Genomic DNA, 26,424 nt, shown 5'->3' with positions numbered 1-26,424 from the left:
TTGTGTGTGTGTGTGTGTGTGTGTGTTTGTGTGTGTGTGTGTGTGTGTGTGTGTGTGTGTGTGTGTGTGTGTGTGTGTGTGTTTTGTGTGTCTCAAGTGAATCCCCAGGAAGTTAGAAATGCTGTCTCTCCCTCTGGATCTCAGCGTAGCCTGAGAGTAAACCATTCTAATGGTTGTTACAGTGCTTTTTCTCGACTGCAGCTTGACATAGCTACGGTATTGAAGCTGAAGGAATCTTTCGCAGCACAAGCTAAGAATCAATCAACACATAGGATGGGGTTAAAACGGGGACAGAGGCTGCCTCAATGTATCGAAGACACAATTTATTCACCTTAAAGCAAAACCTCACGAAACTACGCGTTTCAGTGTGTTGTCTGTGTCTATAATAACAAACATGTGTTTTCCGGTGTTTGTGGTATAAGAAGTAAGAGAGAAAGCCCAACCCATGTGATGTGTGCGGGGACTGTCCCAATAGCACGTTTCACGCAGGTTTTTGCTCAATATGAACCACACACAACACATGGTAGTAGTTTTGTACGGTTTGAACATGAATCCATGACAAACAAAACATCTCAACAAAACAGGATTTTCATAATGGAGTTTCCTTTTTTCATGCTTAGTTGAAGGTTCTTGTCACGGCAATATGCCACAGTATTTGCTGTTGCCCATCATAGATCACAAATTCTTGTTTGGTTGTTTGTTTTGTAATAATTGCTGTATAGCATATGCGGATAAAAGAGGAGCCCAGGATAAAATTGCAAACGTTACGGCTAATTTGAGCTAACTTGTGTTATCAATTGGTCTACTGCAGTCCAAACGTCTCTCTTTTTCAATGCTCTCTAGAACCAAACCAGAGAGGCTAGTACAGCCCCTGCACTTGGATCAGAGGTAAAAATTGGGAGAGGAGCTCAAGCGGCCAGCCAGGAAGCCAATGCTCCACACCTCGACCTCGCACCTCCTCCTCACCTTGCTCCTCCTCCAACTGCTGTGCAGGGCCACGATGCTGCGGCACCACCTACTAGTCACCAGGGGAAAAGAGGAACAGGTGAGCCTCTGGAACAGTGTCGTATCTTACCAAGGTCCATAGTTTGATGTGATTGACGCCCTGCCACCTCTTTGCATGCTCTATCATATTCTATAAATAGCCTTTCACTGTCATCGTCAGCTTGAACTAATGATGAACGACTGAACCTCCAACCAGTGCATGTGAGTCTGAAACGTGTATCTCATGCTGTGCACCCAGTAAAACCCCGTTGGGGCAAGATGCAACATGCCAGTCCCACAGAACATAACTGAGCTTCGAGAATGCAGCCTCAGGCATTGCAGTGTAATATGTCACTCAGGGATTCATTTCACTCATGGTTGCAACTTCAGGTGGTCCACAATACAACTTTATTCACTGACTGTATTGTATTGTACGAGGGTATATATTTTTTTTTTTGTGCGCGTCGATCATGAAAATGACAACACTCAGCAATGATTTGGCCTGCTAAAGCTGTCTCAGTAGAAAAAGTTTGGCTACTTTGTACTGTATTGATACATGTTGGCAAAATTGTTGGTACCATTCCATGAAGCAAAATGGTCACTAAGAAAACTTGCACTGACAAGAATGGAATTTGCCAAAATGCTTTGTGACAAACCACAAAGCTTCGAGGAGAATGTCCTTTGATCGGATGAGAAAAAAGCGGGAGCTATTTAATAATCGCATCATTTAAAGACTTTTTTCTTGAAAAATCACTGTTAACATTCATTACATGTATCACACGAAAAAATATTGTGAGGTATTGGTTGGGGGAGGGGTGGCTGGTTTGCGGAAAGAAAATCCCAGGAAAGACTTGTCTTCAAAATTTTAAAAATCCTGAAAAAAAAGAACAGAACATGCAAATCCAAGCTGCGAGTATGCAGTCGTTGTCTGTAGTCTTAAAATGTAATACCACCATTCACCACTAGATGACAGAATTGACGTAGTTGCACTTACGCTGCGTATTTACGGCCCCTATACTGCAACTTGAGTAAGCCTGATCATTTGTTTACGTATTTGGAATGATATGGAGGACAAACATAATATCAATAATACTAACATTTTGACTGACTTGATTTTTGTTGGGAAAAAAACAAAAACAAAATCACAAAATGAGTTGTTTTGCTGTTCGGCAGTTTTGTGCCGTCCTTGAATGGTCATTTTCAGGCAAGACAACACTTATCATTAAAAATAAATAAAAACTATGTGCTAATATTGTTGTTTGCTTCAAACCCTTTGCTGTTGGACTAGAAATGTATTCTAAAAATGAAATATGTTGAACCTATGTATGTATTTAAAATGGCCTTTTTGTCATGTGACTGGTGAGGAAACATGTGGTCCTAAGTGGCCCCCAAGTAGCACTGATGTAAAATTGTGGCCTTTAAGTTGCCCATCGCTGACTTAAATGCTGTAGGGCAGGGGCCCCCAACCTTTTTTGCCCCACGGACCGGTTTATGTCAGACAGTATTTTCAGGGACCGGCATTTAAGGTGTGGTGGAAATAATACAACAAAATAATACGGTATGAGCTGCATGAAAACTGTGGTGTTTTCGAAATATAATAATAAACACAAGGAGCGTCTAATCTGGCCGCAACACTCCGATCGCTATGGCAATGTTTAATGCCTTCAAAATACAATACAACGCAAATTCAAAGTGCATGAAAATGACGACTCACCACAGCACCGAGCTTGATTTTCTGCAATCAGACGGTCCTATCTCGCGGTAATAGGAGACAATGACACCTCAAGTGTGTGGTTTATGTCCAGTCTACTTCGTAATTTTGTTTTCGTCGCCGTTGCTGCAGAAATCCCCCGCCTCACACAGGTAGGATGTCGGAAATAGCAACAGTTCAGGTGACGGAGAAGCGTGGCTTGATGTGTGTCAAGCGTGACACAGACGGATGTAACGGAGAATCCGGTAGTTTTTCAAAATAAAACATCTTTCGTATTCCGAAATAAATAAAACGGAATTAAGGCAAGTTCTTTCTGTGCGGCCCGGTACCAAATGCCCGGCGGACCGGTACCGGTCCACGGACCGGCGGTTGGGGACCCCTGCTGTAGGGGGCCACAATTTTACATTAGTGTTATTAATAAATGAAAAAAAAAAACAAACACATCTGCAAATTGTTGATATTACGGCTATATGCGAGGGTCCAAAGTAGTAGAAGAAAGATTTCTATTTCTCTCTATCCCCTCACCCCTCATTTTGGATTGAGTTAAGTCAAGTTGATGTGTTTTTTTTTGGGTTGTTGTTTTTTTTTTTTTTTGGAGGGGCCACCCAGCATGTGGGCACAGGCTGCCAATTGCCCATCTACAGTAGACCCAATCTTTCTGGCTCCCTGCCCCTGTGTGAAACACAATACTCGACGATCTCACATTACCTCATGGTCGCATTGCATAGCTGTCATCGGCATAAAACGGACAACAGGAACACAGGCACTCGACATTCGTTTTGAGCACATTGAAACATGATTGCAGAGATTGAGAGGCACATGATATGATACAGGTATGTAAAATGAAGGTTAGATGCCAAACCCTACCATTTCTATGTATGAGTACCGGGGGGCTTGTGTGCCATGCTAAGCAGCGTAAGCTGCAATGTCTTTACTGTGTGTTTTTTCAACATACACAAGACAAATTATTTCAAGCACAGGATTCGGAAAACATCTTAATGGCATCTCATTCTTGGAAATATAAGATTGTACCAACTGTTTTGGCAAATTTAGTTGCATGCAGCAAACTGTACTGTACTGTACTGTATTTATTTACCCATACACTACCGACATACATCATGACATGAGCTGGTCAGTGTGTATATGTCCATATCGGCCAAGATTCCTATGAATAACAGGCAGTGTGTTTGTCCTTCACATTTTCGACCCATCAAACCCACTGGAAGCTGTGCATTAAGGGCCTGTCCTTTTGCTCTTTATGCACACTTATCCTGACGTTACACGACACGAACGTAGCCCTAGATTGAGCCGACAGACGTGTCGCAAACGTAGTGTCTCGTAGATGATTTTGAAGTGTTTTCAGGCGTCGTAACCCATGTAGTGTGACTGACATAATGATTAGTCGTGAAGTGTTTGGGATGCTTCACAACAGCGACGAAAGTCTGGCATGCCAGAATTTTTGTTCGTCTTGCCGCATAGTGTGACATGGCCTACATTGCTGAGCAATAGGAAGGCAGTGCCCTCCTACTTATGACGAGAGAGTGGGCATGGCGCACACAATCACAATGTGGTGTACAGGTATTGTATTTAAAAAGTGACGTGAACACAAGGGGAAATATTGAAAAGCCTTTCAACTTGTGCTACTGTTGCTCAATGCAAAGCTAATAGCTGATTAGCACATGTGGTGTCAATACACAAATTGGTTACCTCAACTTCTATTTGGAGAATCGACAGTCCATACCGTCCTCTCACCACCATCCAGGAACGGGAACATAGTCCCTTTTTTTTTTTTTTGCCTTTTCTGAGCCGAAAACAAACGCACATGCACATAATGCCTCGTTTGGCATGGTTTTGACAGCTGCTTGTCCCGCTTCCCCGAATGACCTGCACTGATGGACTGCACACAATGATTTGTCAGCATCTTGACGGTGATGGACTTGTAGTGTGACATCTTGCCCAGCCCAAGACACAGAATGATATTTATCTGCGAGTCTGATAACGTGACCGGCGTGAATGAAAAAAGGTCGTGTAGTTTACGGACTTAATTATTTTGTTTGTTTCTTTGCTGCGGTTTATATTCACACCGTATACGTTTTGGAAGTGAACTATATTCTGCAAACACATCTACGCATGTGCCGATCGGTATGTCCATTGGAGTGAAGTGACGAGGGCGGCACCGAAAGCACAAACCTGGAAATTGAGCATTTGTGCTCTTATTAGAGCTGCAAAATAATTGTGTCAAGAGCAGCTCATTCAATGCAGGTTTTGCGACACTATTTTAATAAATTTTGGAACAGGTCGGCGAATGTATGCAGAAACCCAGCATGTGCTCCCTGAGTTTTGACCCACCAAATGCTGGCAGTGGCGCGTCTAAATACTGTAAAAGACAAAGGATCAGTTATGATCAGCATTCACTATGGGATAATATTTCTCACGATACCAAGCTATGGTGGTTTGTTTCGCTAGTATCCTATGTTTTGTGTGGATCTGCAGTGGTTTGTATTCAGACCTGTTGCGAATTGTGCCAAGTCTGTTTGGAAGCGTGAGAAATGAACCGAGCTCTGTTGAAAGCAGACTAAACAGTGTAGGTACACCCTTAGTCTTGCACATCTCTGTCGTTAGCAGATTTCGGTGTTTTCTGTTCATGACCTCATTTCTCAATGCAGCTGCTTGTCCTTGCATGTCTGATATGGTTTCACACTGCTTTATGCAGTCTAATGTGAGTCCTTTCATATGTAGAGCTTATTTTGCTATCACACCCATCTATGAAAACAACCCTGCCAGTTTCATCCCCTATGTATTGGCATGGAACAATGTGAAATAGCCCAAACCTGCCTCTCCACCTGAGGCATGCATCCAAACAAAGAAGCAGACTGATGGAAGAGTGAAAGTTATTTGTACTCATCAAAGTAACAATTTCTTTACTAGATAAGCCCCGACTCATACATAGAAATGGTAGGGTTTGGTATATAACCTTCATTTTACAAATCTGTATCATATCATCTGCCTCTAAATCTGGGCAATCATGTTTCAATGTGCTCAAAACGACTGTTTTGAGTGTCTGTGTTCTTGTTGTCTGTTTTATGTTGATGACAGCAATGCATGAGGTATGAGGTAATGTGAGATCGTCGAGTACCGTATTGGCCCGAATATAAGACGGCCCTGATTATAAGACGACCCCCTCTTTTTCAAGACTCAAGTTTGAAAAAAAGACTTTTTGAACACCAAATTAATTTTTTATTTCTGAAACAAATGGTTCTAACAATATATTTGAGAGAAAAAGCATATTATTTTGCCTCATTCAAATCTTAATATCTGAAGATTTAAATATGTAAACTAAAGTACAATCACATTCATAAATGAATGGTTTCTGGTTTTTGAAATGTAAATTACACCAGAACTTCTCCTCAGCTGCCGATCTTCGACCCACTTTTCTCCAGATTGTCGCTACGTTTCTCCATTTTCTGTTATTTCTTCTATTATTTTCTTCTCTTTTCTTTCTTACCGCTATTTTTTATTTTTCTTCTTTGTGCTACCGCTATTTTTATTTTTATTCTTCGTGACAGGGGTTCGCTTTGGCCTGGGGAGTCAAGTTCAGCATTCGCTTCAATGGTATATGGAGCCATCTAGCGTTGTGAATGGATATAATGTCTAGACCCCGAATATAAGACGACCCCCACTTTTTCAGTCTTATTTCAATGCAAAAAACACCGTCTTATAATCGGGCCAATACGGTATTGTGTCTTTTACAGATTATACAGGCATCACATTGATCAAGTCAAATCATGGTTAAAATGTATCAGGGCTGATTTTAAAGAATGCCCTCTACTTTCTTGGTCGTTACAAGCCTTGTACAGTGCCCTATTTTCTGCATGCGCACAAAAATGAATGGCGCATGCTATCATGAACAAAGGTGGCACTTTGAGAAGTGGGGTTTGTTAAGTTTCTCAATGATACCTTGTAATGGGAATTTGACATATAACAGCGCTAAATGGAAGTAACTGTTCGTACAATTGAATGCTGACCATATCTTTGAATGCTGACCAGATATTTTGCGGATAAGCAAAGTTGCACTAGTCTGTACTCTGTGTAGCTGCTCAAAATGCTGATTGCGCTGGCCTTCACCACCTACCAACAAGATAAAATGAGAGCATAAGACGCAGAGAGGGAGAAGGCTCCCTTGACAGATCTGTGAACGGTGTCCCTCCATGTTTTTTCTTAAATAAATCTCATCATTTTTTTATAAATACTTTCGTTGTCTTGGTTTCCCTGGACAAGACAACCTTAACCTTACACGGGATATAATATGGACTATTGCCTTTAAAATGTTCGGATACCAATAGTTGGGTGTGTGAAATGCCTGTCAATGCTTTAACTAGGTGTGAAATTAAACTGTCTGTGAGCGAGGCGTTCTGCACTTCCACTCCACTGGTTCAAAACAAAAACTGTGAATAAGTTCTCATGATAACCATTCCCACACAGAAATTCTCAGTCAGTGACTTGACAGTGAGGCTGGCAGAGAGAACCAAAAGAACCACTTCTTTGATATGGCAGAGAAAGCACTAAAGACAGAAAGTGTTAACATAGATTAGCATCAGCTAACAGTTTTACCTGCATAAACTTCTGAGAGTAATGTTTGGCTAAATTGTCATTTGCCAGTGTCTTGCGCGACACGCTTTCTGAGGAAGCATAATTTGACATCTTGGTAATGAAATACTGCCTCCACCATTGACAATCCCGCATAATCTCTGTAAATATTCGCTTTTAAACTTGCATCCGTGCGTGTTTGCGTGCGTGCGTGCGTGCGTGCGTGCGTGCGTGTGTGTGTGTGTGTGTGAGCGTGTGTGTGTGTGTGTGTGTGTGTGTGTGTGTGTGTGTGTGTGTGTGTGTGTGTGTCGAGTGAAACGGTTACATTAGTCTAGCTTTGTAAAGAAATGCAGGGGCCAGGGAGGTGTTTGTATTTGCCAATGTGTCCATCTGTCACATAGAAAAGTTGAAGTACTACAGCTGTGCGGTCAAATGCTGTTATTGAATTTAAGCGAAGTGAGCCCTCACTTTTTTTTTTGCACATTCCGGGGTTTGCTTCTGCCAGTAGAAGCAGACAGCCCACTGCCGCGAACACTCACCGCTAAGCAAGGCACAAGAGGAAGGCTGGCCAAAATCCACTGGAACATGCTGGCGAGATCCAGCCCACATTGAACATCTACTGATATAAACATGTCAACAGTGCTCAGGGGTGTTGAATCCAGGTCCCAAAAGTAAAAAAACTGCCACTTTGGTTTCGTCACAAGTACTTCTACTCATGTGGCAGGTAGCGAGGGAGCTCGTTTACCTCTGTTAGCTCGTGATGCTTAGTGCAAGCCACAGATATGTTGTTGAGACACCTGGGAACTATTTTATTCATGATGAAAAAAAAATATATAGTATGTCTGTAGGGCTGAAGAGGAACAGGCAAGAAAATGTGCAACCTTTTCGGATGACATTTCTATCATGTGAGATTGGTGCGAAATGAACAGAATGTTGTAACATGTTTTCTTGCTTTCAAAGCACTCCAAGTGTCGGGTCAAGCTTGATGACATTTTGTGTGTTAACTGTTTTTATAGTGGCAATTGAGAGAGTTGCATTGCGAGGAGCGACGCATAAGTTTGAAGACAAAAGCGATTATATGTTTGAGGTGGGTAAAAACACACAAGTTGAACTTGTGCCCAAACACACAAGTTAAACTTGTGCCCAAACTTTGTTTAAAAATGACACCTAATACAAATGGTTCTTGTTATTCCTAATTCAGGCCATCTGGACTGATGGATTTGTTTCATCAGTGGTCCGAAGTCAACAGGAGGTGAGCGAGCTACTTTCACAGGTGAGGACCACCCTTGCTAATGTTTCACAACTCAACTTGTTGCTTCATTGTTGTGACAGTCTTTTCAAATGGATATAAAGTATGGATGGATGACAATAACATATCAGCAATGTTATGCTGCCATACTTTTTTTTTCTTATATTAATTTTCTCTCAGTTGTCACAGGCATTCCCCGATGAGCGAATGGAGAAGATCTTGCCTCAATGTAGTGAGTCAGATGCCAGGTTAGTTTCATGAATTTTTTTCTGTCCTATGGAGGATGATAGCTAACTTGTAGATTGGACATTGAATTATGGATTTCTGATTCAAAAAAAAAAGTAGATGCATTTCATACCTTGGAATATCCTACTTTAACAACATAAGAGAAATGGAATAATGTGTTTAAGGTAAATCTAATCAGGAATAACACTGTGAAACTCAATATCTAGCCTTGATGGGTGACATCTTCCAAACCAAATTGAAGACATTTCTGAAATACTCGGTACATATTTGTCTGTTGTAATTTTCTCAACCATTCTTGATGAGCTAATAAGGGGCCGCTAGCACCGAGAGTCACGACTGTCCTGAACAAATGTCACTGTCCATCCATCCATCCATTTTCTGAATGGCTTTATCACCATAAGGGCCGCTGTCTTCGGGCAGTAGGCGTGGTACACCCTGGACTGTTTTTCAGCCAATCGCAGGGCACACAGAGACAAACAACCATTCGCGCTCACAATCACGCCTACGGACAATTTAGAGTGTTCCATTAACCTTCCGGGCATGTTTTGGAGATGTGGGAGGAAACCGGAGTACCTGAAGAAAACCCACATAGGCACGGGGAAAACATGCAAACTCCACACAGGAAGACAGGGGCCGGATTCAAACCCACGACCTATGTACTGTGAAGCGGGCATGCTAACCAGTCGCCCACAGTTTCACCTCACAGTTAGTCATTAAGTCATTAAGTTTAATTTGTTTTTAACTTGCAGTAAACCTTTTGTACTTTTTTAATTTTTTTTTTTATTGCAATTGTTGAGTGTCTGACCTTTAAGGGTTTGCACGTCAACACTGCTGCCATCAACATTTGGTGACCAACTGTGAGGAATGAGCCAGACAAAAGGCAAAACCCACTTTTGCACTTACGGTATTGCACAATAGCAGCCACTCGTGAGTTGACAAGACAAAAGTAATAATAACCATTTTGCACATCTGTTCTTCATACGGCTTCTTCAGTCACTCACAGGGCTGACACAACCACACTATCAAAATAACATCATGCAAAACCTAAACTGAAAAGCGGATCTACTTATCCCGTATGTCTGTTTAAAAACGAATATATCTCCATTGGTCAAGCAAAGTTAAGAAGTTATATTTTCTTAAAGGATCATTTTGGTCCTCAACCATATGTCACACTGAACCTGACTCGAGCTCAGAGATCAGTGTGTGCCAAGTTGAGGTCTGGTACTCTGCCCCTGGCTTTGGAAACAGCATGCTTCCACTCCATCCTAGAGGAGCAGCAGTCTTGTTTATCACTTAAATGATATTGAAAATGAAAGGCATGTTTCTTTTTTGGGTTTATTGTCCTCTACCCTCATATCAGGATTTGAGGAGGCAATTATTCTGTCAACTGTCCGATGTGGCCCGATATTTGCAATGTCAGAGTCAGAAAGACTCAAGTATCTGTTTAAAAAGAAGTCACTTTGGGTAGAAAAGGCACTTGCTTGAATTGCTCAGTTATTCACAAGCAAAGATGGGGCGAGGTTTTGAGTGAGAACATGTTCCTCAACGTACAATTGCATGGAATTTTGGGATTTCATCATCTACGGTCCATAATATCATCAAAAGATTCAGAGAATCTCGAGAAATCATTGTATGTAAGCTGCAAAGCCAAAAACCAACAAACAAATTTCAGAAAACTAATGTCAGTAAGTACAGCAATGCAAAGCAAAAGCCATTTATCAAAAGAACCCAGAAATACTGCCGGTTTCCCTAGGCCCAAGCTCATCTAAGATGGACGGCTGCAAAGTGGAAGAGTGTTCTGTGGTCTGACGAGTCCACATTTCAAATCTTTTTGGGAAACTGTGGACACCGTGTCCTCCGGGCCAAAGAGGAAAAAGACCCCTCTGGAAGGTTATGGACGCAAAGTTAAAAAAACAGCTGGGATGGGGCTGTGCTACTGCCAATGGCATGGGTAACTTACACATCTGTGAAGGCACCATCAAAGCTGAAAGGTACTTAAAGGTTTTTGAGAAACATATCGCCGTCCTGTGAAAAACCCATACATCCTTTTATTTATTTATTTATTTACTTGTGTGTGCGTGCGTGCGTGCGTGCGTGCGTGCGTGCGTGCGTGCGTGTGTGTCTGTATTAATGGTATATCCAAAATGCAGACAATCCATTTACATAAATATTTAATGGGAAAATCAACACTTTTGATGAAGCAACCTATTTTTTATCAATAAATCAATTAATCTCTGCAACATAGATTTGATTTGATGAAATTGGTTGGTTAAGGTCAGGTGCCATTTGAGCAGGGTAGCGGCAAAAGACCTTGGAGGTCTGATACCCAGCTACAGAAGGTAGCTCTCCAGGGGAGGGGTATCCGACGTTTTTTTGACCCAAGATCTACTTTTGACTCTGTCTGTCTGTAGTTCACGGATGGACGGATGGTTGAATAGATTCATTCAGTTATCAAGATTAGCGTATGTTGAAAAATGGTTTTATGATGGGAGTCATTGGGACCAAAAATGTTCAATGAACTCTAAAAGGAGGAGTCATTTTAAAGAAAAGTGTTTCACAAGCTATGCGGCCAAAATTCAAACTGTTCAACAAAATCCTGCCTGGGTATGGACAACTATTTACCCTCACGTTCACATTTCAAATTTTCAAATGTAGAGTCACTTCCCAGTTAGCCCAACGCAGTTTAGTTTTGGACAGTGCGAGGAAGTCGATGTACCTGGAGGGAACCCGCACAAGAGCAGAGAGAACATATAAAGTCTCCATCAAAAGACGTGGCAAAATGCAAACCCACAACCTAACCAGTCTCCCACCTGTAACCTATGTCGATTCGGTATCTATACAAGTGAATATTTGCCCTTGTATTGTGTCTATGTACGTGTTCTTCATGTGACTGTCTCCTCTCTCCACCTGCACCCAGATGCCTGACAGCGTTGCCCAGCCATGTGCTCCAGCACCGCAGCGTCCAACTCTTCTTCACCTCCAGCAGGCCTCTCACACCCAGCTATCTGCCTCCTCTCTCTTCCTCCCTCCACAAAATGCCTTCGTCACCTCTCACGGCTCCTGTCATTCCAACCTGCCCATTCACTTCCAACTATTGTGAGTATTTTCTTTCTTAATGGGACCGATTCCCATTTAGCCACAATCACAGACACGTAAGTCTCTGGAAAGGATGCAAAACATGTGGCATCTATTTTTAGATGTAGCGACAGTGTGTCTGTTTATGCAGTCTGCGATTGGCTGGTGACCAAGTTCAGGGTGAACCCTGCCGCTCGTCCTAAAACGTCTTGAATAGGCTCCAGTACATCCGCGAAACTAGTGTCAAGTGGTTTGGGGAATGAATGAATGAATGAATGAAGGTTTATGCAGTGTTGGTGATGACTGAGATGAGTGCAGGATGAAAAGGAAAAGGTCACGTCCGTTAATACCATTGAGGAGGTGGTGGTGATACAGCAGGGAGAATTTTTGGTTTGTATTTTGAAGGTGTTAGAGGGAGAGGACAGCTTCTATTTTAGTCTGGTGTGGGAATTTATTGTGGTATGTTTGTGTTGGGAAGCTGAGTGTGGTGACCTCGTGTGTGTGTGTGTGTGTGTGTGTGTGTGTGTGTGTGTGTGTGTGTGAGTGAGTGCTTGCGCCTGATTCTATGAATGTGACTTCATTTCAGTGTATTTTTAACCTCCAGTGCTGTGTGTGTGTGTGTGTGTGTGTGTGTGTGTGTGTGTGTGTGTGTGTGTGTGTGTGTGTGTGTGTGACTGAGAGAGAGTGAGCGAGAGTGTGAGTGTGTGAGAGTGAGTTAGAGAGAGAGAGACATAGAGAGAGAGAGAGAGAGAGAGAGAGAGAGAGAGAGTTAAAGTACAGAGAGTGGAGTGTCACTGCCAGTAATCGACGTGTATTTTCACAGTGTATTGTCCTTCCCTAGCCTGCGTAGTATTTTCAGTTCCAATTTTCGGCAGATCTTTTGTTCTGTCAGAGGAAGACCGCGAAACTCGATGATATCCGATCCAAGGTGGAGAGTCTAGCTCAGTGTTTTTCAGTCTTTTTCGAGCCAAGGCACATTTCTTTCATTGAAAAAAATCCCACGGCACACCACTACCTGAACATGTGAAAAATGCTGATTTTAATAATTAACGTGTTCTATTGTTTCTGTAAGCGTTGTTTTTAAACATTGAAAATTAACGCTGTATTATAACACGTTGGGAATAGGAATCAAATCAACATCAATCCAACATTTGGTGCATTTGTTTTAATAGCAAGTAAAATATAGTCAATTGGAACTTTAACTTGCTCAGGATCGGATTTTTTTCTGTGCCAGCCGGTTCTTTTTCTCCCGGTCGTTTGCGCTCTCCCGCAATATTGTACCAATCCCTTTTCCCATCTTGAGTCTTTGTATAATTCCAACATCATTCAAATAACTTTTCTGCTGAATGTGTCGCTTGAGGTTGTCCAGCTTCCATTTAGTTCGTATTTTTCCATCGGAAAATTTGCTTACAGCTTAAGCTTTGCTGCATGTTTTGCAGAGCAGACCTTTCTCACTCGAAAAAGAAAATATCTCACCCAGTTTGACTGCTTGTTCTTCTATTTGCACATACTCCGACAGCCATTCCAACTTAAAAGAACCGCTATTTATTCTTATTTTGGTTTGGGGAGTCGACGTATCACGTTCACTGCCCGATCGTTTCGCCATGATAAAGGATGAGCATTAGCGTCACTTATCGCCACCACACTGTTATTGTTATGGAGCAGAGAACATGCGCAAGTACTGTCAATGCCGTGATTGGCTGCATAGCGTCAGGGGGAAATTTATTTGACAAGAACCGAGACCAAGAACAGTGGAGCTTGCCCCCAAAATCCCAGTTTCATAATTGTGGGCGATAGCGCCGAGTATGCACCGCTTCACTCCAACCGTTCAGCAACTAAGAGCTTGTGCCATTCAGTTTTTCAAAGTTCCCCCCACACAACAAACATGAAGCTACCGTCTTTTAATGTGCGTTGTTATGCCGGTACTTTGACAGCCAAGTGTTTTTGAGGTAATACTCTCAGTAAGAAGTAGAAGAACCTTATCTGGTAACTGCGACCAGAACTAAAAACACAACTCCTTGTCCTTTCTATTGTTGGTAAACGACTTTTGAGCTACGTTACACAAACATTCGACACCACCAATTGTTCCTCTATTTGTGTCGGGCAGCAGCGTGAGCTTCAGGTCGCTTCCTATTTGGCTGTCTTCCTGTTTCATGTCACAGTCGCAGAGTCCGTGGTTCTGCCTAAACTCGGCGTTGTCCGCACACAAACGAGTTGGCGATTGCAACTTTTGCTCAGGTTGAAGATTTACGATCGTGGGCCTTGACCGTTTTTCGAGCAGATCGGGGAGGGGGTGGGGAACACAATTAACACACTCCCCTTCACAGGAGTATCCATCCATCCGTCCGTTTTGTATACCTCATGTTCATTTCTCAATTTCCGTGCTCAACATCGCCCGAATGTCTCCGTGTATTACATGACATCCTCTCAGTCAGCCAAATACAATATAAAATCAAAGAATAATCGGAATGTAATTTCTTTGTTTGCATGGGCGATAAACTACAGCGTGTTCATATTTCCATTGTCATCTGTCACTCAGCAAGCTCAGCCGGCTGTATGATGCAGTACCGAGGAGCCAGCAGGTAAGATTTCGTCATCGCTCATCAGCGCGATGTGCAGCGTTTCTGCCCTCTGACGGCGTTTCCTCTTTCAGGGCGATGTACCGAGTGGCCAGCGTCCAGCCTGTTGTCAGCACCCACAATTCTGCCCTGACCTGCTCCTCCCCTCACCTCTCGTCTCTCCCTCCCTCACATCCTTCTCCGCAACACTCCCCCCAACTGTCCTCCCTCCCTCCCACGATGCCAGCTTTGCCCACACCCGGCTTCCATGCTGGCAGAGGCGATGCTTCCTCCCAGCCGCACCCCCAAAGCAAACCGTGTCCTTTACTTCATCCGCACACGTATTCTGAACCTCAGCAGTTCTCATTTCACCCACTACAGTTACAGACCCAACCTCAACATTCGCCCCATTCTCAGTCTCTTTCGTACTCGCTCTCGCAGTCCCGTTCCCAGCCGCACGCGCAGCCTTCACCACAGTCCCAGGCGAACACGCCAGAGCAGAACGGCATCTTGGACTGGCTGCGCAAGCTTCGCCTACATAAATATTACCCGGTGTTCAAACAACTGACAATGGAAGAGGTGGGTGCAGTCTCCAACGCAACTTGCATTTACTGAAGCCCGTATCCCGCTGGACGGCGAAGGTGGCGAATATTGATGGTTCATCGGGGTTCGTTCGCGGTTGCAAACGGTCGCAAAGTCGTTTGTTTGAACGTGTTCAAAATTTCTTTGTGACAAGAAAAACTGTTTGCAATCATTCTAACTGCTGGTGAACATGCGGCGTACCTTTGCGACCTTGATGATGAAAAATCTACATTTGGGCCGTGTGCATCCGCAAGCCCTCGCCACACAGTGAGATACGGGCTTATGAAATAAGGAGTATATGTGAGTGATTGGAGGTTTCTCTTTTCAATACAGTTTTTAGCACTGACAGAAGATGACTTAAACAAGTACGACTTAACCCAGGGAGCAAAGAAGAAACTCAAGACTCAGCTGGAGTTACAGAAGTCAGCAGAGTAAGTTGCAGTTGTCATTCAACCAGTTTTCTTTGGGGGTTTCTTTCCTGTCGTGGCACTGCAGCTGACTTGGTCTATCGGTCTGGTCTGGTCTGTTCCAAACAATGTCAAGTAATGAACTTCCATTACTAGCAAGGCATACCTTGCTTGAGTAGAACGCTTGAGTAGAACACGGGGTACTCACTTGAGACCTTAGGTGAAGCAGTATGCACATTACATGGGATATAGATATTACATTACATTTTTTAAAATATGTTTTTGTTCTGCTGATTCAAAGTTTGCCTCCCTTTCAGCTTGAGGAGCCTTGATTGTTACCTGCTCACGCATCCATTGAGCAAATCACTATTTTTTATTTTTTTATTCATTTTTTTAACAATTATTACATTGTTTCTGTTTGCATGCAAACAAGGTACTCTATACTAATGCTTTATAGGAGTGGTTCTTAACCTGGGTTCGATTGAACCCTCGGGGTTCGGTGAATCGGTCTCAGGGGCTCGACGGAGCCTCTGCCATGGAGGTTAAGACACACGTGACTCAACATGTCAATTAGTTATGACATGCCCGCTTGGCCATCACTGGCTGGTTCATTTTGTGCACAATGTTAAAAACTTATACTTATGTCTTGAAATTTGATTTAGGGTTTTTTTTTCTGGTTTTAATAAAGGCGTCTTTTTATGTCTTGAATGCGTAAAAAAAAAAAAAATCATATTTTTATTTTTCACAAATGAAGGTTTTGGGGGCGTCCCGGTGGTCTAGTGGTTAGCGCGTCCACCTCACAGTGCAGAGGTACCGGGTTTAATTCAAGCTCCGGCCTCCCTGTGTGGAGTTTGCATGTTCTCCCCGGGCCTGCGTGGGTTTTCTCCGGGTACTCCGGTTTCTTCCCACATTCCAAAAACATGCACAGCTGGCTGATTGAACACTCTAAATTGTCCCTAGGTGTGAGTGTGAGCATGGATGGTTGTTTATCTCTGTGTGCCCTGCAATTGGCTGGCAACCGGTTCAGGGTGTCCCCCGCCTACTGCCCAAAGACAGCTGGGATAGGCTCCAGCAGCCCCCGCGACCTTTGTGAGGATAAGCGGATCGGACAAAGAATGAAAGAATGAAAGTTTTGGTGAATGTGCATGTGAACTGGTTGGGTTCAGTACCTCTAACAATGTTGAGAGCCACTGCTTTATTGTATTATATGCCAAACACCCAGCCGAAGCGACCTGTTGAGCTCCGAGCACACTGGAACAAGTGGTGATGTGGAATCAACCTGCATCAGAGCACCTTGATTTATTTTGCCTATTAGCAAGTCACCGACTGCTCGGCTTCTACGAGCTCAGCAGCGGATGGCAAAAACAGACCGTACAACACGTCATGGTTTACTAACTGTGAGAAGGCTCCAGAGATAAGGTTTACTTGTACGAGATAATCAAAGAACAGAAATGCGAGAACAATGACACATGGCAACAAAACGTGTCTCTGTGCATAACTTACCATTCAGACAAGCATGGCCATACATACATTGAAGTACGGACAAGGAAGCACGAAGAGCCCTGCACTTATCATCTGATCATAATTTCCATTTAAACTGTTTCCATTTGGTTGGCATTTGTGTGTGTGTATATGTATGTGTGTGTGTGTGTTTGTGTGTGTGTGTGTGTGTGTGTGTGTGTGTGTGTGTGTGTGTGTGTGTGTGTGTAAACACAAGGCAAACAAAATGGAAAGTTCCTGCAGTGCTTTTCCATACAGCAGATCTGCAGATGGAGCAGCCCAGCTTGCTGTGTGCATTGATGGCTCCCTCTAGTGGTAGTTTTTGGGTACTCGCAGCTAGGCATGAGCTGATAGTACATTCTGATCGTATCACCGTGAGCAAAAAATATTGCGGTCTGACAAATTCACAGAATTCAAATGACAGCTCTAAAATCCTATTGTGCACTGCTGATAAGTCATTTCAAAGAAGAAAAGCCGAGCGCATTCCCGGTCACAGTCAGTATTAGCGGTGATTGAAACCTTGACTTTTTGAAACCATGGAACATTGTTATTGGCCTCATGCCTACTTGCAGGCCATTTTCGCCACAAATGAAGTTGTTTGTTTAAGAGTGGGAACTAGACTAGTCATTTTCTGCTTTTTGTTCATGTTGAAAGAAAGGTCGAAGGAACCCTATATGTGTTGGGCAGTTGGAAAAGTGTACGCTTGCAATTTGATGCTTCGATTTTTGATGGTTCGGCCTTGGAAAAGATCTGAGAGCTGCAAGTAATTTGTTTCGTTTTCTGATTTATTTGTATTTTACCTTGACCAGCAGGGAGATGAAGATGGAGAAACGGACCAGTAGTGGTATCGCTAGAGTGACGCCTTCCAGTCACGTTGGACCTTCCACCCACGCCACCACTGCAGGTAACACAACGGCTTTGTCCAACATATGGCTTGTACCTGAAAAGGCAGGTTACATGTCAAGAAGAAAAGAAAAATGAACACGTAACTGGAACATTTCGGATTAGCAATTATTTTTGTCCTTCATTCACTGTCTGCTCCTGGTGGGCAGATCAGTGTTTTAGTCATCCATTGTGTCAGCAAAAATAGTAGTCCCAAATGTGTTGTAGTAGAGTTGCATGTGGAGGTGGACAGTGTGCCGCATCACCATCCCGTCCTGACAGACAGCAGCTCGTCCTCAGGCTACTCCAGCTCTTCGTGTTCCCCCCGAACGCCCCACTGCTGTGACGCCACTCTGGACAGGAGCAGAGATATTTACAGGCGTAAGTTGCCTCACTTCGAGGTCACCGGAAGGATGGACACGTCGTTGTGGAGGGACATTTTGCTTATGGTCATCATTTCGTACAGCTGTCTGTGTGTCTGTTTCAGGTGTGCCAGGTTCAGATACAGTCGGAGGTGGTCAAGAAAAGGAGCGCTCGTGCATTTTTATCCTGAACTCCAGCTGCCCCGCAGGCCCCAGCCGGCCCACGGCGCAGGTCCTTCCCGTCCAAACGGATATCGCCGCTCCCGCCGTCGCGTCCTGCTCCTCCCACCTCCCCTTCACTCTCTCCCATTACCACCCGCAAGGCAGCTACCCTCAAAGCCCGCTCTCGAACCAGGCGCGTGTCCTGTCCTCCCCACGAAAGCCAAGGCCGCCTCCGCTGTGCGCAGAGGACAGGACTAAAGTGGTGGCTTCTGGCCCGCCCGGTACTAGTGCAGGCTTTAGTCCCGGTCCGGGTGCAGGGAAGGGCATTAGGCTGGAGACCTTGCTCCCCAGGCTCAAACTTAAGGCGGACGCCCCCTCCTCCCTCCATGATTCCGAAGGCTGTCTTGGTCTTCCGGGGGCTGCGATGGGTCTGATGGTTGAGACCAGTTGCGCTCTGACCTCCACCTCAAACAGCCTCCACCACGTGTCCCAACCTCCTCTTCACTTTCACCTCTCCTCCTCTTCATCCTCATCACCATCCATATACTACTCATACCCACCCGCATCCTCCTTCTACACTTTTGCCACCTTCTGCCCCTCCACAAAGCCCCTCTCTCAGTCCGCTAGCTCCAGTGGCGGAAGTGTCTTTGTCTCCATGGCAACCGCAAGCACCGTCCCTATTGCCGCAGTGCCCGGCAACATGTACTACCCTCAGCAATCTAGTGGGGGCCTCCCCTCCGCCTCCTCTGGCACTTCATTGGATCCAAGTCAAGGCCACACCCATTCCATGTGCGTTTGCAGCTCGTGCGGATGTCGGGGCAACTGCGGGTCCTACGGCGCCTTGTCCGCATACGCGCCTGCGTCCGCCTACCTGCAGCCGTTCTCGGCCAGCTCTGTCTTTACTCTGGGCTCTCTGCTCCATCTTAGCCCCCTCATGGCCTCGTCCAGTGCCACAGGTACCGGTACCACGCCCTATTCTTACACATTGATGGCACCACCACCCCTGTACTGCCAGAGCTCTGGGTCACAGGACCAGCAAAAAGGTTTTAGCTTCTACCAGCCCCATGGCATTGTGGGAAACGGGATCCAGAAGCGCATCATGGGGAACCTTTCTTGTTACAACTGCGGCGGCCACGGGCACAGAGCGGAGGGCTGCAAACAACCACCCATGGAGTCATCACAGCAAGGTGAGTCAAGGAATGAACAATGACTGCCACTGCAGGAACCGCATGATGCCATCAGACACATTTGGAAAACAGCAGAGTGGGCAAAAACACAGTACTTGTGTTGAGAAAGGGAAAAGTTAATGCACTCAAGTACAAGTAAACAAGTCAAACCATTCACACTCGCAAAGTGTACATGGAAAATGGATAGAAGGACTTTGATGGGTGTGTTTCAGTCGACGGTGCAAGCCTTTGAGTGTCATTAATTTGAGGTTGTGTGTCATTTTACAGGCAACTTTCGACTGAAGTACACTCCCCACTCCGACAATAAGGACTCTGGGGACTGAGGAAACACAGATATATTTACTCCGGCCACTGTTCATCCTTCTTCACCTCGACCACCGTTTGTGCAGCTCAAGCTGAAGGCAAAGCTCAGGAATGCGCAAGTCCCGCTACTCAAGAGCCCCTATCCAGCCTGTTTTATAAGTCTCGCTCTTCCAACCCCTGATTCAGATGATCAGCTCATCTTTGGGTAGGGGCTCTTGAGGACCATACTTGGGCGCCCCTGGTCCAGCTAGCTAGTCTTTTAGCCGCAGCTCTTAGCAGAGCAGTTGTCAGTGAACAAGTGAAGAATCATCGGTGTCCGCATGTCACAGGAAATTAAAACCTCTCAAAAGCTGGAAGTGGGCCTGCACGGCAGAAGAGGAAACCCTCAGGTCTTTTTATATCAGTATGGCCAGAGAGCTTTTCAGGACAGATACTGATACATATTTATAGACCACCTCAGTGTCTCAAGTAAATCCCTATTGGTCCTCAAGTTCGGCCATCTTTCAAAAATGATCATTTCTGTACTTTTGGCATTGCCATGTTTTCATTTCAAGTTGTTTGCTTCTCCTCTTGTCTTTATTTGAGTTTTTAACTTTTGAGAGGTTCAAATGACCGTTAAGTTGTTGTTCTTCTTCTTATTATTATACAGAACTATGAATAGATTTGATAACATGGGTTTGAGGGGAAGTTACATTTTAAAATTCAATTGTGTGGTGTTGGTCTTAACAGAACAAGTCTGGAGCACAGGGCACATTTCTGCAAGCTTGTGTGGGGCAGCTTGTCTCTGGAACAAAACAAAATGTACATATTTTCTGTATTACGGTTTATACTGCATTGTACGAGACAGGTGAAAATGACATTTTTCTTTTTTTGAGGTTGCCTTTTTACTATCATAGCGTGAAACCTGTTTGTATCTCCTCTCCATTCAGTCCTTCGCTCAAGGAAGACCAAGAAGCGCCAATTTTGTCAGGTCTGCTTTTAAGATTGTTTTATTGTTGATGCAGGTGAATGACACCACACAACTGTGTGGAATTTACCCAAGAGAAAGCTCAGGATTGTTTCCTATTCAGTGAAACCTAGTTGACTGTAAAGTGTCTGGGCAGGACCTGGAAAATTATTAACATGAGGACGGCTTGTCCTACTCGCTATCTGGACCCCTGGAGGGTGCGGCACTTGTATGTGCCATCTTTATTTAAAAACCTTTGTTTTTTTTTTTTTTTAATATGTTGTGATCATTGTGAGTGGGAAAGGGGTTTTGCAAATTGTTGAAAGCATGCATGCTCACGTTTGAAGGTCTTTTTTTATTTGTTTAGTTGTTGTCTTAAAATCAGCTGAACGTCTCACTTTCCAGCATCAAAGGACAATCCGGTCAAATCTTTCACAGCATGCATGCTGCTTCGTCCTGGTCAGAAGCATTTTTCAATGCCAGTATTTCAATAACAACAATAAAATTGACAATTGTCGGTGAAGTTCACTTTCTGTGTTCCTTCCATTGACTTTTGGCTAATTCTTGGGAAAAGTCCATTTGTGCAGTACAGTATTTTTTTTTTCTATTTTGGGATGTGCATTACATGATTTATTTTACATTTAGAAGACAAAACAAGCAAAAAAAACATGCAAATAAGTGTTTGAATAATTGTAACATAATTACAAAAATTGCCCAAGAGTTGTGTCACATTTTCCTTTGAAAATACTCAAAACTCTCTCAAGCAGCTAATGCCCAAAATAATTTGAGAATAAAGAAAAATCTGAGGAAAAAAATGTAAACGTATTAACATTACATTTAATATGCTTTCTTGTAGAAGCATTGGCATCCTAATGCATTGAATATAAATCTACACTGCCCTCCATAATTACTGGCATCCCTTTTGTCTTAAATAATATCAGAGCAAAATTAAAAATAATAAAAATTATTAAAAAGGGGGAAATCTCACCTGTAATTCAAATGCATTTACAAACCCAATTCCAATGCAGTTAGGACGTTGTGTTAAACATAAATAAAAATAGAATACAATGATTTGCAAATAATGTTCAACTTGTATTGAATGGACACTAGAAAGACAAGATATTTAATGTTCAAATTGATATTGAATTTATTGTTTTTAGCAAATACGGTAATCATTAACTTAAAAAAAGTGAGAAGCACCTGTTTGGAACATTCCCCAGGTGGACAGGCTAACTGGGAATAGGTCGGTGCTCTGACTGGGTTGAAAAAAAGCTGACCTGAATTGCTCAGTCAATCACAAGCAACGATGGGGCAAGGTTCGCCGCTTTATGAACAACTGCACGAGAAAATAGTTCTACAGTTTAAGGACAATGCTCCTCAACGTACATTGCAAGGACTAGAGGGATTTCATCATCTTTGGTGCATAATATCATAAAAAGGGTTCAGGGAATCTGGAGAAATAACGAAGCAGCAAGGCTGAAAGTCAACATTGAATGCCTGTGACCTTCGATCCCTCAAGCGGCACTGCATCAAATCCCGACACCAGTGTTTAAACTAAAGCATATCACCACATGGCCTCAGCAACACTTCAAAAAAACATCAGTAAATACAGTGTGGCGCTACATCCGGAAGTGCAACTTGAAACTACTTTGCTAAGTAAAAGCCATTCATCAAGAACACCCAGAAACGCCGCTGGCTTCTCTGGGCCTGAGCTCATCTAAGATTGACGCAATGTGGAAAACTGTCTCATGGTCTGACAAGTCCACATTTCAAATCATTTTGGGAAATTGTGGACATCGCATCTTTCGAGCCAAAGAGGAAAAGAACCATCCGCATTTTTACGGGCGCAAAGTTCAAAAGCCTACATCTATGACGGTAAGAGGCTGCTTTAGTGCCAATGGCATCGGTAACTTACACAACTGTGAAGGCACCATGAATGCTGAAAGGTACCTATAGGTTTGGGAGAAAGATATACTGCTTATTTCAGCAAGATGCAGCCAAGCCACACGTTACAGCAGCGCGTCTTCATAGTTGATGAGTGAAGGTATTAGACCGGCCTGTCTGCAGTCCAGACCTGTCACCCATTGAAAATGTGTGGCACATTACAAAGAGTAAAATACAAAAAGGGAGACCCTGGACTGTTGAATGACTGAAGCTGTACATTGAGCAAGAATGGGAAAGAGTGCCACATACAAAGCTTCAACAATTAGTGTCCTCAGTTGCACATGTGATGTAACACCGTGGTAAACATGACCCTGGGCCAGCTTTTTTTCGAACATGTTGCTGCCATAAAATTCTTAGTTAACAATAAAGTTTATCAGTTTGAACATCAAACTTCTTGTCTTTGTTGTTGTGTTCAACATAACTTCAGTGGAATTGGGTTTGTATTCTGTGGGGAAAATGACACCTGAAGAAATCGTTTTGACATCAAATCAGGTGAGCTGCAATTATTAGCACATCTGATGTTAATACTATTTGCCAGCAAAACAGCACCTAATCTATTTGTTTCACAAGATGGGAGAGTAAAGAACGGTGGCTCTTCAACTTTTCCTCTTTGCACAATCTCTAAAAATCATCCAGCAACTTGTGTGCTTTCCTCTGCACTCGCCTATTTAGCTCACGCCACCGGCTTTCTATTTGCTTGAGGTCTGCGACTGAGACGGCCACGGGTGGCGCTTGATTCTGTGTCTGGTGAACCATTTCAACAATTTTCAGGATGAGTATGCCTCTGCAATAAAAAGTGACATTTATTTTAAGGCTTTTAACACATCTTAACCCAGGATCGCCAGTAATTACGGAGTGCACTGTATATGCAGTCAAATCTACAATTGAGAATATCTGCCAGTATGGAGACAAAGAAATATATTGTTGGATGTAGACTGAATATAATCATTTTGTATCTGTGTTGATTTAAATGAGGCAGCGAAGAATTGGTGAACAGAACAAGTTTGGGGGATGGTCCACTCGCCATCGCAGTTGGCTTTATGGACAAAAAGAATCAAACATCACTTCAAATCCTGTCTCAAACTTTTATTGTTAACAAAAGACCAACATAAACACATATATGGCTATTGCTCGGTGTGAATGCGTGTGAGATACGGAGGGGCTGGAAGACACACAAGCCGATGTTCGCCCCTCTGCAACAAACACAGTGGATTCGACTTGTCCAATAGCACAAACTGAAAACATTTAGGAGAAAGACTTGTACGACAAAAAAAAGAGTTAAACAATTCAAAATGATAAAATACTGCGGCATAAAAAGCAGTTGTACCTCAACAAACATAAAAAAAAAAAAGCACTAAGGTCCATGAGCACAGACAGGATGTGCAACCCACAGGGCGGCCAGGGCGAAGCCTCCAACTGACAACGGTGTGTTGAATCGCAACAGCAGCGCCGCGAAATCAACCCTGTGGGCCAAAGCCAACACACTGACGCAGCTATACCCACAAAGGAATCTGTATCACTCTCGTTTCCCCTGCTAAAACTAATGACTAATGACTGAAAGAAAGAAATGCACTCATCTCTCAAGTTTCTCGACCAGTCTTATTGTAGTGTGCAAAAGTCAACTTGTTAACTGCTCTGAATAGAACCGCTCATATTCTTTCGACATTGTGTTCAACGCAGTTCTCGCATCTTACATGAATGTTGAAATACTTGAAGCCGTACTGCATGGCAGGTAAACAAAAGGGGGAGGGCGGTCGCACTTACCACACATCTATCCCTAGCAAAGACAGCATAAAGAGTGGACATAGCCCTCTTGTCGAGCCCCAAGTGACTATATTCTGATTCGAGGGTGGAGCTGACACACAACATCGGGCAGGGGGCTTCACTATGTCATTACTGTGAGTGACCGATTGCCAATCACAAAGTAGACACCTGCTAAAGAACCCTTTGCTTGATGGTAAATATGCCTCTGAATCTGACATTATTTACAAAATGAATACAACGCTTGCACGTGAATTTAATTTCAAAAATGTCGATGGCCCCACTTGTCGAAACACGGGATTCTGCTTAGTATTGCATTTGTGGAATTTGAGTTAAGCATCAAAATCCAATTTTTATCCACCTCAGACGGCGGCCATTTTGCCACTTGCTGTTGACTTAAAACGACATCACACTTGCTCAGGTTTAACGACCAATGGGGGCTCACCTGTTTTCTGAGTTTGGTCATGTGACAGTCACGAGCTGAGCCACGGTTGGTTGTTACCTGAGCCCTGAGCACAGCGATGTGGTTTTCAGTCGACGGCGAGTGGCAAAATGGCAGCCCCGAGACGGATAAAAGCGAGCGGATTTTGCTGCTCCGTTCATATTCCATAAATTCACCATTCATCTGATTATCGTGTTTAGACTAGCGCTGCCGCTTGAGAACATATTATTGAAGAGAAAATGTTTGTGCTGGCTTCCCCTTTCAATTGTACAGTTGTATACAATCCGGCATCTTTTTGCCACCAGTTGAGTCGTCCCTTCATGCTGCTTTAAGGCCCGCCTGCATCTGGCCCAGAGGCCACATCCACTTCTTTCCGGCCATCTACTCAAGGCAATGCCTCAATGATTGTTGTTAATTCTCTACGTAACTTGCACTCATCTCCATAAAGCTTCAAATCAACATTAGCTTTGTTCTCTTGCTACTGTAAATATAAATATATTTTAAAAAAGCAGTGAAGCCGCACCACTTTTTTGTAAAACCGCTAGTAGAAATGGACAGAAAGGTAAACAGGAGATTCATTCATCTAGCTACAACACAGAAATAAATGCTACGTTGCCATGACAGCAGGCAGATTGAGATAAAGGGGACCCATAAAAGACTCGGGCTCTAACCGTGGTGCACCTTGTGTGGCACACAAACCAGTTCTTCTCTCTTTGCAGTCAGAACCCACAAAACACAAGAGCTTATACCTGATGATTACATTTTACGGATCCTGTTTTAGTTGGTACAGTCACGACTAACGTGGTGAGAAGCATCATTACTTGAAAGAACATGGAAAGGAGAAAAAAAAAAACCAAACAAACCACAAACTACAATTGTCCAATCGCTGGCCAAGAGGAATAAGAGAGAAGAGAGGAAAGCCGATCACTGGGGAGTCGGGCCGGCACCGAAGGTCTCCTGGGAGGCATACACCATGTAGAGGAAGCCATCTTGGTCCCGCTCCCGCTCGTACACCTCCGAGATGGCGGCCGACACGGACACCATGCTGTGGCCGTTGACCAGCAGGAAGAAAGCCTGGTTGGAATTGAGCTGCAGGCGCCTCCTGATGGTCATGGCAAGATAATAATCAAATTGTCATTTCTTTTCCTCAATATTGCAATTAAATAGGCAATTTGGGGGTGGGGGGGCGTATTCCCTTGCCATGTTTTTTTTTTTTTTTTTTGACAAACACAAGCAACACACCGTATTTTCCACACTATAAGACGCACCCAAAAGCATTAAATTTTCTCAAAAGCCGACGGTGCGCCTTATAATCCGATGCGCCTTATATATGGATCAATATTTTGATTTCTTGGATGTAGTATTTTAAACATTCTATAAAGCACTTTGTTACAGCTGCAACGGTTGTGAAGGCTCCATATAAATAAAGCTGTATTGTATTCAGAGATGAAAGTGGACTTTTCTGAAAATTCCGGGAAAAATAAATAAATAAATAAGTGTGTGTGTGTGTGTGTGTGTGTGTGTGTATATATATAT

At 43.5% G+C, this 26,424-nt stretch overlaps 2 protein-coding genes across 6 annotated transcripts in view; one reads left to right on the top strand and one right to left on the bottom strand.

Moving 5' to 3' along the window:
* The window catches only part of zcchc14 (zinc finger, CCHC domain containing 14), a 32,276-nt gene extending 11,007 nt beyond the window's left edge, over positions 1–21,269 (top strand). The window contains exons 2-14 of one of the 5 annotated variants that reach the window (XM_019894236.1): positions 844–888; positions 994–1,045; positions 8,299–8,369; positions 8,484–8,555; positions 8,712–8,779; positions 11,695–11,873; positions 14,392–14,434; positions 14,506–14,989; positions 15,326–15,423; positions 17,709–17,803; positions 18,010–18,162; positions 18,248–19,492; positions 19,760–21,269. In XM_019894236.1, the coding sequence (XP_019749795.1) occupies positions 844–888; positions 994–1,045; positions 8,299–8,369; positions 8,484–8,555; positions 8,712–8,779; positions 11,695–11,873; positions 14,392–14,434; positions 14,506–14,989; positions 15,326–15,423; positions 17,709–17,803; positions 18,010–18,162; positions 18,248–19,492; positions 19,760–19,815 (2,661 nt within the window). In that variant the 3' untranslated portion in view covers positions 19,816–21,269. Of the gene's footprint in view, positions 1–843; positions 1,046–8,298; positions 8,370–8,483; positions 8,556–8,711; positions 8,780–11,694; positions 11,874–14,391; positions 14,435–14,505; positions 14,990–15,325; positions 15,424–17,708; positions 17,804–18,009; positions 18,163–18,247; positions 19,493–19,759 lie in introns of all 5 variants that reach the window. The other 4 variants (XM_019894237.1, XM_019894233.1, XM_019894234.1 and 1 more) reach the window with 4 other exon arrangements.
* Positions 21,270–23,750: 2,481 nt separating this feature from the next.
* The window catches only part of map1lc3b (microtubule-associated protein 1 light chain 3 beta), a 17,560-nt gene continuing 14,886 nt past the window's right edge, over positions 23,751–26,424 (bottom strand). The window contains exon 4 of the mRNA XM_019894174.1: positions 23,751–25,990. Within this exon, the coding sequence (XP_019749733.1) occupies positions 25,813–25,990 (178 nt within the window). The 3' untranslated portion in view covers positions 23,751–25,812. The remainder of the gene's footprint in view (positions 25,991–26,424) is intronic.

The sequence above is a fragment of the Hippocampus comes genome, unplaced genomic scaffold (assembly GCF_001891065.2).
Source record: "Hippocampus comes isolate QL1 unplaced genomic scaffold, H_comes_QL1_v1.1 scaffold104, whole genome shotgun sequence".
NCBI lineage: Eukaryota > Metazoa > Chordata > Actinopteri > Syngnathiformes > Syngnathidae > Hippocampus > Hippocampus comes.
This window is presented reverse-complemented; position numbering and strand designations above follow the sequence as displayed.